Here is a 15,728-nt window from a genome sequence, read left to right as displayed (position 1 = left end):
AAATAAATAAGCTTAAAATATTAAATAGTTTAGTATATGCCTAGTAAATAAGGTTCTTTTTATTTACGTTTCTTTTATTTACTTTCCGTAAAAATTAAAGTAATTTTTCACCGACTTCTTATCCTTTAAGGTTAAGGAGATAATTTAAAAAAATGTAAATTTAAAATTCCCATGTTATTCTAATGGAAAATAAATAAACTGTTGTAGTTCGCTTGTTTGTGGATATATTTTTAAACCAAACTTGGCAATTTTGTTTATTTTATACTAAGCTATCAACATTTCAATAAAAACAACCCCTATTACCTCCCCTGTAGCAGCAAACCTAATGACTCATTAAAATTAATGTTATTTAAATAGAAAATAAATAGTAATCCTGTCAGGTAAATGAAAATTTGCTTGGTCTGCAGGTTTGCTGTGAGGGGGTATTTTATAATAATAGGAAAAATTAAATTTATTGTAAAAATAAACTCATTCAATTAATACTTGATGTTTAGATAATAGTTTTAATTTTTATGTTTAAATATTAAATAATTAATTTTGTGCACAAACATTTATTTTATTTCAGTCAGATAGCACTCCAAATCTGTTAATAATGTAGTTATATTGACAAAATAGTGGTTCCATTCTATTTGGCATGTAGAAATCCATTGAAAACGACACCCAACAAGTCATAAGTCAAAAATCATAAATTATTTAAAATTCCCCCTACTCCTAGTAGAAAAATAACAACTAAACATGTACCAATATGCTAAATCTCTTATGGAGGTGGTTCTATCGACCTAAATATGGTTCCTATCGATTCACCGTGTATACAAACCTTAAAAACGACTTCCTAAATGACTTCACATCGTGAATAATGAATTATATCAAAATTCCCCCTCCCCACCCCCTAAAAACCATGTTCCCCCATCGGGACTGTTAGGGACTCATCGGATCTTGACTTCCATTGGTAAAACGAAGTTAAAACCAAAGTTTCATCCCTGAACTAATTTTTTCATTTTTATTTAATATTTTTCCTGTACTATTATTCATTGCGATCTTGAAAAACAAGAAACTCTAGGATTTACATTTTGTTATAAAAACTATGTTAAATTTAAGGTTAAGGGTGTAGCATAGAGCACAAGGGCCTAGATTTTTAGGATTTTTTGAGAGGATAGCAGGCTTATTCTATGTTAAATTTAAGATAGATAATTGAACCTAATTTAGAAAAAGACTAATAGTTGAGATTTGTAATCCTACGAGGGTTTATTTTTTTTATATTGAGTGCATTTGGGTTATTGATGATTCTTTGAGTGTAATTAAAAACATAACCTTCTAGATCTTTAGAGGTAGGCGCCCAGCGACCTAGTCCAGGCAGTGTAGGCAAACTGAGAATCAGCTCGGAGATGAAATACAAGCTGGAGATGGTGACGGCCAATCACAGCCTGAGAAGCACAGGACGGCCGGCCCACCGAGCGCCGCCCATCCCTGACATGACTCCGCCCACCCCAGGACCCACCAAGCTTGACAATCATCGCAAGAATCTGTTGGCTCAGCAACTAGGTAAGTGGCGTTTTAAATTTGTGTTTGTAAATTTTGAAAAAGAAGTTCTCTGAAGTATTGAAAAAAATAAATAAATTGAGTCCCTTATAGGCTATTATCCTATAGGACCTGTTGGCTATATCACTGATTTCAAATACGCCAACTTTTTAACCTAGCCAGACTGAATGGAAACTCATTGTAACATTATTATTTCCACATTAACTTGATAGTTAATGTGTTAATTGTTAATGTGATAGTTTCTCCCTGTTTTTGTTACTCATCAGAGTAGGCCCTATGTTCTATTTTATTTTTTAAATACAAAAATATTACTAAAGCTAGTCCATGTATATGGGACATCTACTTTGGTTATCAAATAGCCGATGTTGTAAAAAATATGGTACAGTAATAAACTTGGATACTCAGTCTAATGTAATCTTGAAGGAGATGGATTCTTGATGCTTCTTAGGTTATCCACAGACATTTCATTAGACTCAGGCTCGGAGTATGGTTTGGTGATGGATGATTTATCATGCGGCACAATGTTCAATTAAGTCATACCCTTCTTTATACCATGAAACCCTTTTTTCATTGAAGGATTCCATCAACTTCTCACTACCTCTCATCCTGTTTTGTCAGAGCCTCTTAATTTGTCATGTGTCTCTGGTGTATATAGAATAGAATATATATTTATTTTCTCAAAGAACTTACAATACATTGTACATGTACATGTACATGTATTTTTTGTACATGTAGCCCCTACTTCCAGTTACATTATTGTATTATTCTTATATAGTTCTTAGATGCTAAAAAACCAAAATGTTGGCTACCTTAAATGACTCACCCTTATTTTCATTTAAGACAGGTCCTACTTTACTTTTATATTTGGGTGTGTTCTTAACACATCCAATTTTTACTGGTGAAACAAGCAAGCTCTATTTTTTGTGTAGGTGTAAAATGTTTTTTTTTTTTTGCCCAATCATGTTGTGTTTAACATGTGAATGTTGTTTCCAGCCGGGCGATGGGGAAGTGTTGAGAGTGTTGAGCCAAGAGCCGTCATCAAGGAGGAACGATTGGAGATACAACAAACAAACATTGTACGCACCCAGGTAACATTGACAAACAACAATCGAGTAACGACAAAAGTTGTACTCGACCAGTGTGATGAAATTAGAAGTGGGCTGGTCTAGTGGTAGAATGTGGGAGTTTGGTCTCTGAGGCCTTGGGTTGGGAGATTTTGGCTAAGTGGTAATGCCGCAACCTTTAGGCCAAGCCTGAGGTTATGAGAAAAACAATGCCGCATTAGAGCCTGGTCACAATAAAAGTGTGATCAAATTACTGAATTTTTCTTTGAGAATTAAGGAGACAAAGGACAGGATAAGCAGGCTTACCTTAAAAATTGTAGGCATCCCACTTCACTAAAGTAACACAATATATTAAGTGTTTCCTTTTGTTTTCTTTTGTGTTACTTTAGTGAAGTGGGATGTCTAAAATTTTTAAGGTAAGCCTTCTTATCCTGTCCTTTATCTCCTTAATTCTCGGACAATAGGCACTTTCTTATTAAACCTGAACTTATGGGATAGACAGGGTGTCCACCGACAGGGAGTTGTGCGGGAATTTAATATTTTACAATGAATTTTCATTTTGCTGATTGAAGTTTCCGTGTACAAGGGAGACGACGGTGACGTTTCCGTGACAGCGGGAGACGATGATGATGTCCAAACTCCAAATGGCCGCGGTTTAAAAAAAATGATTTTGCCGGAAGACAGTGGTTATGTTTCCGTTACTGAGGGAGATATTCAGGATTTTGCAGTTATCGCGGAAAACGATGATGGTGTCTCTACAACAGTGGTAGATGATCACGATATAACCTCAAGTTTGGGTTGAGCGAAAAATGTTTAACATGGTATTTATTTATTGTGTTTAGAAGGGCGAATTGAATTAAAGGGCTTAAAACTTAAATTGGCTATGTGAAATTTTTGTAATTTCTGCATTAATTATTTTTGTAGGCAACTTGAAAAACAACCCATAACTCCAAAATTACATACTATATGAAAGTAAATAAAGACAGGGGTTAGTGTAGTAATCCTTACAGAAAATTTGGTAAAATTAAAATGATCAGTATTAAGAATCTATTTTCAGGTGTCGGTACCGAGATTCGATAAATTATGGTATCGAGATATCACTATTTTTAAGAAGTTATCAATAAATATCAGGTTTAAGGATAATTTTTAATTTTTCTGATTATTTAATCAGTAATATATAAAAATTGCATGCTTGTGTCAGGCAATATTACAGTAATCATAAATTTTGTTTTTTTTAACTGAGAATGCTTTTTCCGATAACTAAAATAGCAAACTGTGTTAGCGCTAAAACTACATTGCGAGATTTGGTGCGAAAACGGTTTGGAAAGTTTAGTATGAAAAGTACGATCTGAACTACCTACCTGGAATTACTCATGAATTTTTTCTGGTTGGCCTGGTGGACACCCTGATAGACTTTGGTAACAGGGTATTTGATCTTATTGTTGCTGTAAAATTATCTGAGACTGCCATAGCGAATACATATGAACCAATATACATGCAAAGATATAGTTTTTACATTTTTTTCAAAATTTTCAAGTTTATGTTCTTAACAGCATGTGGTATGTGGGATGTGGTCTCGTTTCGTCTGGTTATTATAACAAAGTTTTAGTCTTTTGGGTTAAGCCGAAAACAACAACTTTTTTCTTCTTTATAACGTCAAAGATCAACATATCTAATTTTCAGATTGTCGGCTTTAAGTAGGGATGGTCAAGTCTCGAAATTTTGGGAAATTTTCGGGAAATTTTAAATCTCGTTACATGAGACGAGATTTCTTTTTGGCCGAGATTTTTATCGAGACGAGAATAAAAAAAAAAAAAAAAAAAAAAATTAAAAACGCCTGCAGAAAGTCAATGCAATACCCGCAATACAGGAGCGTGTTGTAGTTGCGTTTCCTTTGCGAAGGCGTTCTTATTTAATTAATTCTTTAAATGTAAATATTACTTTTATCATTTTAATAATATTACTTTAATAATATTTGAGAAGTTTTGTTAAGTGTAAGCAGTGTGAGGAATGTTTTATTACTATAAAAAATCAAAACAAGTAACTATTTTATAAAAATTAAAATTGCTTTTATTTTATGATTTATTTTATTTTAGGATAAGTTGAACTCTATCCTAACTGATATCACTATGTTTCCTAATCGTCGGCATTTTTAATAAGTTAGGCGTGATTAATAAAAAAATGTTATGCTGATGTTTTTTAATAAAAGATCGTAAATATTCTTGCCTATTATCATTATTTTTGTATTTAAACAGTCATTTAACAATGTTACAAAATCAGGTAAAAATTTTGAACGTGTATTTCCCGTTGTGTATGAGAAGGGAAATCCCGTCTCGAAATTTTATGAGAAATAAAAAATCTCGTCTCGTCTCGTCTCGAACTAAAAATCCAATCTCGTCCATCCCTAGCTTTAAGTGTCTGTTGTTGTGGTGTTTGTTTAAGATTATTTGTGTTTGTTGCTTGGTGTTATGTTTTGTTTTTTTTTTTTTTTTTTTTGTAAACACTTATAGTATACCCCAGTGTGAAACCCCAAATGTGTCACACTCACAGGGAATCGTAGGTCTCTACCTAATTGCAAAAATAACCCATGATATAAATCTCAACACAGAATACTTTATTCATGAACATCAAGCTCAGAATGGAGTCTTCCAGGAGTCGTGAAATCCTCAAGTTTTTTAAGTCAAGTCAGCAAGTGAAGTAAAAATTCGGTGTTGACCCTGAAAAATCAGGTGAAAGAGTCTTGCTCCACCATGCTAATAAGGTTTATTTAAGGGATGATGTTGTGTGAAGTTCTGTTAATCATACTTTAATCTCTACGACGCTTTAACTCAATATTACCAACATCAAATTCTTGTCTTCTGTAGGTGGAGAAGTCTACGTCCATGGGTGGTGTCCGACCACCTCCTCCTCCCGTTACTCCTCTTGCGCCACCTTCCCGATCTAGTAGCTTCTACAGTCACAGGTGAGGTTAGGTTAAAACGGATAAATCTTGTGTTATGTTAAAGTACTAAAGTTAAGTTGGTTGGATTTACCGTCTTTGTGATTTGTTAATGATTATTTCAAATAATTGTACAGTTGTAAATTTTTTTTAAATATATTATGCTGGGAACTGTTTTATTGAGTATCGACCTTGTCAGTTTTATATTTTATCTTGTCTGTTCAAAGAATAAACTTACTGTTTAAGTTTTATGATTTGTCAATAATTTTTTCCCCCATATTTTTCTCCGACCTGTAAGTTTTAGGTTTTAATTCATCATGTACACTGCACTGACCTTTTTTATTAATATCTTATCAGTTTTGTATCTCAGCCGTTGAGGATATACTTACAGTTTTAGTTTGAGATTAGATATTGTCCATTCTTTTTTTACTGAATTTATTTTTATGTGTAACAGTTTTAATGAATTGTAATTTTTCCAGCAACATGGCACCCATACAGCCAGTTACTCGGGATGTCTACGACCAAAGCATGTTCACAATGTCTACTTCACATTCTGATGCTGTTGACAGTATGTATTGTCAAAAATTATTTTACTTTATCGTTATTGTCAAAAGCCTTAGATTAGCTTATTTTTTTGTTAAAAATTGGAAATTTTGGGTTGTTTAGTTTTAACTTTAAAATGTTTTCTGAACGTTTAGCTAATTATAAGATTTAATATTCTAGCACTTTCCTTTTGAACACATCTTACTTCATGTAATCTATCTTGACAATTTTTCCTTCTAACCAACAGATTATTATGTTATTATTGTGTCCAGTTTACCATATCATCACAATTTTCCTATGACAATGTTATGTTATAATTTCAATTTGACACTTTTGTATATCAATCTGAAACAATATTGACATAGAGAGGTTTGTATGGGCTATAGCGCTTATTTCAAATCTGAAGATTACTGGTTTGATCATGGGCAAAATTGATTCTGGACATAGATTCACATTTGTCATTGCGTTATCAATTAAGGTAGCTATTAATTATTAACAAAAGTTCAACGTAAGATAGGAATAATTCCAGGGTTTGAGCTTTTAATTTACAAAAGGAAAAGGGTGGACAATTCCATTGGTGTAAACACACACAAAAGTCAAAATAAAAATGAAATATCAGTTAACGTATTCCCTGGTTTTACATGTTACTAGATCTGATAATTTTATACTTTGATGTTTATTGCAGTGGAGGAGTCGTCAGAGTTTCTTGGCACGGTCGCTGACCCTCTCCCCTCCGTACCAACTCCCCCGGAGGCTCACCCCTCTACCAGGCTCCATCCCCCCTCCTCTGCCGCACACTTCACTTACAACAGGGTCGCTTGGAAACTCAACGTGCGAAAAGAGGTTAGTTGATTCAGGAACATTATCTACCAGAAAGTAAGGTTCAATCTCAGAAGTCAAATTGATGTTTTTGAGAACTTTTCTTACCTTCGATGCACTTTTCTACATTTATGGACCTTGACCACATTCACAATAACGCGTCCAATAATATTTATCTTTTGCCTGGTTTCAACTTCTCTTCTCTTTTAGTTTAATCTTGTCTTCCTTCTAATTTTCATCTTTTATTGTCTTTCTCTCTTTGTCAATTTAATGAATTGGCTACTACCTCTATGTCGAAAGAATGTGAAATCATTCCTAAGTAGTATTCTATAAGTTTGTTAACAAAATAAAAATGTAGACCTATCATTTACTACCAAACTTTTATACATTTTAAGCAATGAAACTTGTTCTATAGAACGGGATGTGTTATTTAGTATGATGTCTTCCCCACAGGTGTTTTCGCCCAAGGAAGTGGTGTCAAGTCCGCTTGTTTTGCACTTGATCTTCTGTCAAATCATCAACGACTGTCTTCACAAACAGACGCCCAGAATAAGCCGGGAAGAGCGCAACGAAATGTTGCAGGTTTGTTTGTGAATGCATTGTAGTTTAGTGCCGAGTTGTTTATAACTACTGTAAGTATGCCCACCTCTTCTACAGGACAGTTGGCAGTTGTTATTGGTTGGACGGATGATTGACTTGATCTGTCCTATTGTTTTAACTTTATTGGGTTTTACAATTTTTTGTTTACAATAGGATCAAGTATTTTGAGGCTTATGATAAAGATAGTTTCAAAAGTGTGAAAGTAGGTCCTGTTTTAAATAGTTTGATTCCAAATTTGTTGAATACTTAATGAATTGAACACAATTTATTTCTTTGGAATAATCATAATACATCTCCTGTTTTTTTGTTTTTTTTTTTTTGTTTTTTATCGGGGGGTATCCATCCCAAAAAGTCTTGGTATTGATTTTCTGACTAACAACTTTTTCTGAATGTTTTCAGAGTTTAGGCTCTCTGAAGTTCATGGAAAGACTGATTTTACTTTTTATTCAATATTCTTAAATTACATCTGTTATGCATAACCATAGACTAACCAACACAAGTAGACTTCTCATCCCATTGTAAATTTTGAAGCATGTTTTTCGTGTCTAGTTCATGTACGTGACACAAAGGCGCTAGTGTCGATGAAACTTTGTTTCCATTATTTTAGGGTTAATTTCTTGATTTGTGCTTTACTGTTTGGTTATATAACTAGGGGACAAGTTATTGTTTATGATTGGATCGTATTATTTGGTTAAACGAGGTTTAAAATGGCTGTAATAACGGGAAACAATTTGTAAACAAAACACAACCTCTACATAAACCGTACAGAACTAACAATAAAATTGGCTTCAGCTGTTCCATAAGGATGAGAAATCTACCAAGGGAGTATGTTTTATCTATGGCATAACTTTCTGTTAGGACTGAATATTTAGAAAATTCAAATGTTGACTTGTACCCAAACTTTATAAAAGGTAATATTTTGTGATATTTATTTACCAGCTGTTGGAGAGGTTTGGAGTTACAGCGGCCAACTATCAATCAGATAAGCACAAAGCTTCTACCAAACGAGCCGTCGTCGACACAGCCAGGCATTGGATGACTTACTTCTCTCGGATCTTCCCCGTAACTGTGAGTAGAAAAGTTATGGAAACATTTATTTAGAAAATGTTCAATTTTCAGGATTTATAGTTTTTTTTTATTTATGTAAGTTTTTTATTTATGTAAGTGCTAATAAAATCGTTTGACATTCAGTTACTTTATTTCTTTCTAGTGTATGGCTTCTTCTGAGAGTAGATCGTAGAGAAATCTGCTAATAAAATAAATTCAATATTTCACTGATGTATCTGACGTGTTATTGTAGTCTAGAAATTCTAGGGTGAAACTTACTACAGTATTGTTTGGATTTAAATCTCATAAATCTTGAGAAATTGACATTCTGATCAATCTACAATCTGAAAAGGTAATACCATAGGACTAAGTATCGATGTTAAGTTATGTAATGTTTTTGTGTGCCTATAAGCCTGTGTACTTGTGGTGTAAACCAGCTGAACTTTATACCTTTCAAAAAATATCTGTCAGAATGTTTCTACAAATATGTAATTTGATGTTGAACTTGTTATCCTATAATCTCAACTTCACTGTGATTTTTGGGAGTTTTTCAACTGTTCCTATTTTTTTTTTGCAGGGAGGCAACCACTACCCGGACGTACAGATGCTTGCCATCAGCCATCTTGGAGTGCGCCTCGCCAGGAAAGACAACGGACATCTGCGGGTCGTCCATACTATCAGGTGCGATTTAAGTTATTAGTACAGAACTTGTTACCTTATATGTGCTTTGCAAGTGAGTGATAAGACAGAAGATAATAATGTTGTCTTCAAATCTACTGTAGAAAACAGTTACCCATCCACCACAGATTAGACATTCTATTTAACATGGTCTTAACTAATTCATAACAGTATAAAACATTTAAGTACACACAAGGTTTAGAAATGTGTTCTGTTCATAGATAAATAATCTATTCTCTCACTCTACTGTCTTTCCAGCTTAAAAAACTTACAAAAAGAATGTCGTGATAAGTGATAAGACTTGCTAGAGGGTTTGTATGGAACCAGCAATAACTTTCAGTCTATGACCACTTTAGTCCATATGACTGAGCTACTATTGTATTTGGTTTTACTTTCTATAAATTATAATTTACATTCATTATTCCTCGTTATGTTCCAGCCTAGAGGAGATCGCAGAGACTGGAGTCAGTAAGGGCGGAGGCTCGCTGCAGCTGGTGCTGAGCTCTGGTGAGCGTTTCCCACTGTACACAGCACGCGCACGCCAGATAGACGCAATCATCAACGCGTTCACACGTGAAGCAGCCGGCGCTGCCAACACGACCATTAATCGCGAGATGCACCACGCCAGGATGGTGGTAAGCAGGAGTGCCTGTGTGGAAAAAATCAAATTTCCCATGCCATCTGAGAATACATTTTGTTTAAATTCATTTGTTGGTTAATCTGTTTCAATTATAAACTTTTTATAGTAACTTTTATTTTTATAGTTTTTTTTTAATTGTTTATGTTAATTTTTTTAATGTTGTATTTTTGGAATTTGTGTGTAAGTTTTTTTTTTTATTTTAAAAGATTAATTAAAAAGTTAAAAGCTTATAAATCAATAGAACTTGAACAGTTTTTATTTAAAACTATATATAAACTATTTCTATTCCTATACAATTTACATACCTGAATAATCAAATGTATTATTTTCAGGAGGAGAGAGTGAAACCTATCGACCATAAAGGTAAGTTAGTTTTGTTCTTCTCTAGTTTGTTTATGTAGGCTACTAAAACGTTTGGAATGGCAAAACTAAATGTTTTGTCAGCAAAATTAACAAAGGTTAAGAATATGTAAAACCACTAGACCATTAGTTGTTAGAGCACAGCTGGGTTCAAATCCTGCCAATCATCACTAAAGGATGTACGTTATGAGTTGATGTTGTAATTTAAGTCTTATAAGTCTAAGAAATGGTAGATCTGTCAGAAGAAGACAATTTTGTAATCTGAATTTAGTACTTTCTCCCCCTAATGGCAAACAATCTTTTTTTTGTTTTCTTAAAAAATAAGATTGAGTACCATTTTTTATTAAAACTTCTGTTACAATTCAGCACTTAGGTTGTTTTAAATTACTTCTGTAAAATTATTGTTGTTTGCATTTATATTCTCCTGAAGATTCTAAAATGACTACAGTATTGTTGTCTAATAGCAAAAAATCAATTACTTTCCTGAAAGAGGACCAGGAACTTAAACGACTGTTAGAAATATTGCAAAGAATCATCTGAGAATTTTAATGTTAATATCTTTACTAATGGAGAATTTTTTTTGTCAGGTTGGCAGACTGATATGCGACTCATCACCCCTCCAAGGGACCGGGAGAGAGAGAGGGAAAGGGATATACCAAGCCCACGAGATCACACGCCTACTGTGAGTTTGGTTTTTAATCATTTTTATCAGATTTTATAAATATCTTGGCTTCTTTTGATTTCTCAGCCAAGATTTGATGAAGCCATGAAGGCATAATGTTTGTGGGAAGAGAAATATCGTTTTTAGGGAGAGCCCAACTCAATGTTTTAGGTAGGAAAATATTCCATGAGTTTTGCTTGGCCACTTTGATTTTTGTAAAAATTTATTGATAGTTCTCGGCGGTCAATGAAAAAAGTAAAAAAATTTGATACCATGTTTTGTTGTAGAATTTCTCACTTAGTTACTTGAACTATATTTTATGATTACCTTTAGATGTACCACTGTTTACAAATTGTGCATATTTATAGGCATGATCTGTGGATGAGATACTCCCTGGTGTGGGTTAACGTCCTCACTAGTGAGTACTACTACAACTATCCACATTACTATCCTGATAATTAGACCAATTTGTAAATTACAAGGCAAAAATGTGGTTCGGATTCCACTTCAAACTGTAGGTCCCTTAGTTGTCATTGGCTGTACGGGATATTAATTAACAGTCCTGTCTAAGAAACATGTCTGCCTTAGTCAGTAACAAGACTACAAGATCGCGCCACTCATCCTACACTCATCTCCATTCATACTTGGCTTAAAATACCTATCATATGGTCGCCATTTCGGTCTAAAGTATTCATCTTGCTTGAATTCTGTATGTATTATGTTAATTAATTATTGTTAAAATTTTGTTAGTTTTACTTTAAAAAATAATTATTTTAAATTTTATATACAGATGGCGGACGACGGAAAACACTCGTTGCTACAATTTGCAATGCATCACTTCCGCCAGAGCCCTGAAAAGTAAGTATTTACTAAACTTTGGATTGTCCTTAGTCTCTATCAATTGGAAGGTTACTTTAGTAAATAAATACTCTAGGTAATTTGATGTTTTTCACATATAAAAGTGAAAGTAGTTTGTTAATGTGACACAGTAATCAATTGATAAGTTGATTATTATTTAAATGTAAAAGATTATTGGCACAACTGGAAGATTGGAGCTGCTGAATTTATGCAAAAACTGTCATATTTCCTTATTTACATTACAATCATTATTAATTGTCTATTTGCATATTTTTTAGGATTTTTGTATTAATGCCTGTGTTTTTGCAGGTTTGAAATGTTAAAGACTCCTGATGGAAACATTAGTGGATCTCTAAAGGTCGTTCAAGGTCATAAAAAGGGTGACTGGACATGGAAAGAACAGGTAGGGATTGAAGTAGATTGTTTCTAGCGAATATTAATATGTTAATTTTTAAACCATATCACAATGTTAACTATTAAATAGTTATAATTGTAATTAATCACACAAGCTGTTATTGAATACTGTATTTTCAACGTCTTGGTCATTCTGAAAGCATGAACGAAATGGGCAGTTTAAATGTAATATATGGAAAAAAATTAAAACTAGTTAACAGCCATACAAGTCTTATCCAAGAAATCAGTAGAACTATAAGATTTGAGCCCTCTATAGATAAAGAATATAATTTAAAACCCATAGTAAAGTGATAAAACATTATTTTACAGTAGGTATTGCTTTCATTTAACATTGGATAATGGATAACATAAATAAAGCTGTAAGTAACATTACATTTTTAACATCTCTTTTGCCTTTTTTGTTTATCCACACCATTGACATGTTTTAATTTTTTTTTACGAAACAGAGATTTCAACTGCAGTGCAAAATTAAAAAATGCTTTGTCTTTTTTCAGTTGAAGTATTTTGTTGTAGGAAACTAATGTCACTTTTCTTTTTTATTAACTCCAGACTTTTCTTTATTTTTATTTTAATAATTATTTTAACTACCACAAAACATAATCTGTTTTTAGTTTTAGGTGGAAAACTGACGTGTTATATGCTTACTGGTGATTTATCACAATAACGTAAATGTTGTGTAACGAATAAAAAATTTAATTTTATTTTCATTTCAAACACTTAAACTTTTACGCTTTACATGTTAAAAGTATTTTTTTTTTTTAGTATTAAAGTTGGTCCCATATGTAACAATATTATTCCCTAACACAACATGTCATCACCTCTTTTGTGTTCGCAGGTGGACCTAGTAAAGTACTCGCCAGCGCCTATCTCAGAGTCGCTGCTGAAGTTGCCCCCTGCTCTGGATCAGCTGGCCGTGGAGTGTTTCCAGTGTGCTATGAGATACATGGGTGACCTCCCTACCACACCTGACCTCACGGAGGTCAAGTGCGTCTACACGATACTGATGGTGAGTCAAGACAGTTTCGGGAACTACAATCTGATCCTGTAGTAAAATTAGTACATAAACTCAAGGAATGTTATCTAATACACCTGGGAAATTTAATAATGGTGAATATATGTCGGCAGCACTGTCACAAACATGAACAGCTGAGAGATGAAGTCTACTGCCAGCTGATGAAGCAGACGACAAACAACAAGAGCGAGAGTTGCCAAAGAGGGTGGAGGTTGTTGAGTATTGTTGCTGCATACTTTACATGTTCGGAAACTTTGCGACCATACCTGCTCAAATACCTGGAGACAGCCGCCTACGACAAACGCAGAGCTTTCCATGGTTAGTTGAAAAGAATCAATCAACATTATAGTTTAACCTTGTATTCAAACTGTAATTTTTTACCATTATATAATATACTAGCTGAACCCGACAGACGTTGTCTTGCCTTTGACTATTTATAATTTAAGTACCGTAACGTTTAATTGTCTTATTGTATATGAAGTGATTATAACTAAATAAAAATACGTACGACAACTAATGAAACACATATAGTACAAAGGATAACCGATTCTTTATTATTGCTCTTATATTAATGCTAGTGGGTAGACAATATTTTTGGTCTTTCTATTCGGCTCAATCACGTCCTGGTTGAAGTTTGTTCGCTACGCTCACTCACCTTTAGGTTGGAGCTCGTTCGCTACACTCAATCACCTTTAGGTTGGAGCTCGTTCGCTGCGCTCACTTGCCTTCAGGTTAGCTCGTTCACTACGCTAACTCGCCTCCAGGTTGAAGTTCGTTCGCTATGCTCACTCACCTTTTGGTTGCAAATTAGCTGTTGTCATAAATGTAAAAGAAATAAAAGTGCTGCATCCTGTTGGTAATCCTTGTAACTTTAATGCTATTGAACATCATAGAACAGAACCAACTTGTTTAATTGAAACAGCTGTTAAGATTCATTAATTCCATTTATCATAAGGTTAACATGGGAAACTCCAGAGCCACTGGGGCGGAGCCGATTGGACGGATCACGAAATTGATGGTGTATAAACCTATTCCATGAAATTCTACACGTATGTACCAAGTTTCGTGGCAATCGGATCAGCGGTGTCTGAGTTTATCACTGCCAAACAAATATATATATATATATACAAACATCCTCTTTTATACTTATAGAAGATAAAAGTGGATTGTGTGTTGATTGTTCAATTCTGAAGTCACAAGTTCATATAGTGTCAATCCCAATGACTTTTGTTTTTGATGATACTACAACCAGAGCACTTATTTCAAACTGAAGATTCACATGTAAATATAAAGAAAAAGTCAAATTTTTTCAGGAAATAGGGTTGTTTAGAATTCTTTTGTCTACGTACAGTTACAACAAATAGTCTGGGCCTAGGGGCATGGCCAGTGTGTGTATTGCTGAGGTTTGATTTTTATTTCAACTATATTGTAGTTTAATTTGCCCACTCACAAAAAAGTGTCAACATTAATTTCCACCAGCAACACTTTTTTAGAGTAACAGTCAACATCCATTCTTATTAGCGATGACTAATTCCTGATCGTTTTACCCGACGTTTTTCCACAGGAACCGCTAACGTCTGTCTACAAAACCTGCGCAAGACGCTGCGATACGGAGGACGTAAGAATGTACCGAGTGTAGAAGAGGTAACAGCTGTGAGCGCCGGACGCAACAGCAAGAGACAGCTGTACAGACTACCAGGCGGCTCTGAGACAGTCATCAACACCAAGAGTACAACGGTGAGTAGAGCTAAATGCGTTACCTAAGCCGACCATGGCAGAGGCATAAGGTCAGATAACACCAAAAATAAAAAATAAATATATTTTTACACATGAAAAAATCAACAAATGAATGAAGTGCAGGGTTCTAAAATCAGGGTTTAATCTGCAGTAGCATTTTTAGCATTTTGCTATACACACCTTACAAATGCTACATTATTTTTGCAGGCTATAGCAAATTGGCCACAAATAAAATTTGAGATGTATAATATTGAAACATGTTATATTATTGGAAATTTTTAAATGCTTAAAGAATAATATTTTTGTTACAGTTGTCTGACAGTTTGTAGGATTGCACAAAAAAATTTCATCCCAGCCTATACCCTGGCTAAAATTTTAAAAATTACAATCAACTGCAGATGTCTGTGATAAGCATATTCTGAGTACAGTCAGGAGTGGCAAAGTCTAGCATAAACCTACCTGGTACCGTGTTCACTGTTCATACTATACTGAAATAGCATGAAATATCATGGTAGAGGGAGTCCAGTTTATATTCAGTACCAATATACATGGTTTTGAATATACACAACTATAAAAAAAGGAAAAAATATTCATTATGTGCTGTAAAAATATTGCGAGAATGCGGAAGGCAAACTGGACTGTACCGGCTGGGAGGTGGCAAGGAACATATTTTGATCAGCCTGCCTCCAGCTACCCTCTCCCCCATCAGCTATAATATTTCCAGATTTTTGTGGGTACGTGTAATGCAGGGATTGTGTAGACAGCATCTACAGGTACAAGGAGCGGCAGAAATATCTGACGGTTTTCAAGCGAGTACA

At 34.1% G+C, this 15,728-nt stretch overlaps 1 protein-coding gene across 2 annotated transcripts in view; it reads left to right on the top strand.

Moving 5' to 3' along the window:
* The window catches only part of LOC128999648 (unconventional myosin-XV-like), a 143,382-nt gene that overhangs the window by 120,966 nt on the left and 6,688 nt on the right, over positions 1–15,728 (top strand). Inside the window, exons 40-55 of one of the 2 annotated variants that reach the window (XM_054426261.1) lie at positions 1,319–1,542; positions 2,533–2,615; positions 5,468–5,565; positions 6,021–6,109; positions 6,770–6,927; positions 7,357–7,485; positions 8,443–8,571; positions 9,128–9,231; positions 9,668–9,863; positions 10,201–10,231; positions 10,816–10,910; positions 11,680–11,747; positions 12,057–12,150; positions 12,997–13,167; positions 13,287–13,491; positions 14,738–14,910. In XM_054426261.1, coding sequence (XP_054282236.1) covers positions 1,319–1,542; positions 2,533–2,615; positions 5,468–5,565; positions 6,021–6,109; positions 6,770–6,927; positions 7,357–7,485; positions 8,443–8,571; positions 9,128–9,231; positions 9,668–9,863; positions 10,201–10,231; positions 10,816–10,910; positions 11,680–11,747; positions 12,057–12,150; positions 12,997–13,167; positions 13,287–13,491; positions 14,738–14,910 — 2,047 coding nt within the window. Of the gene's footprint in view, positions 1–1,318; positions 1,543–2,532; positions 2,628–5,467; positions 5,566–6,020; positions 6,110–6,769; positions 6,928–7,356; positions 7,486–8,442; positions 8,572–9,127; positions 9,232–9,667; positions 9,864–10,200; positions 10,232–10,815; positions 10,911–11,679; positions 11,748–12,056; positions 12,151–12,996; positions 13,168–13,286; positions 13,492–14,737; positions 14,911–15,728 lie in introns of both variants that reach the window. The other variant, XM_054426260.1, reaches the window with a different exon arrangement.

Source organism: Macrosteles quadrilineatus, unplaced genomic scaffold (assembly GCF_028750875.1).
Source record: "Macrosteles quadrilineatus isolate MER2022 unplaced genomic scaffold, UCM_ALF_1.0 Scaffold_8__2_contigs__length_117827958, whole genome shotgun sequence".
Lineage (NCBI taxonomy): Eukaryota > Metazoa > Arthropoda > Insecta > Hemiptera > Cicadellidae > Macrosteles > Macrosteles quadrilineatus.
Note: the sequence above shows the minus strand (reverse complement) of the source record. Positions and strands in the feature narration are given on the sequence as shown.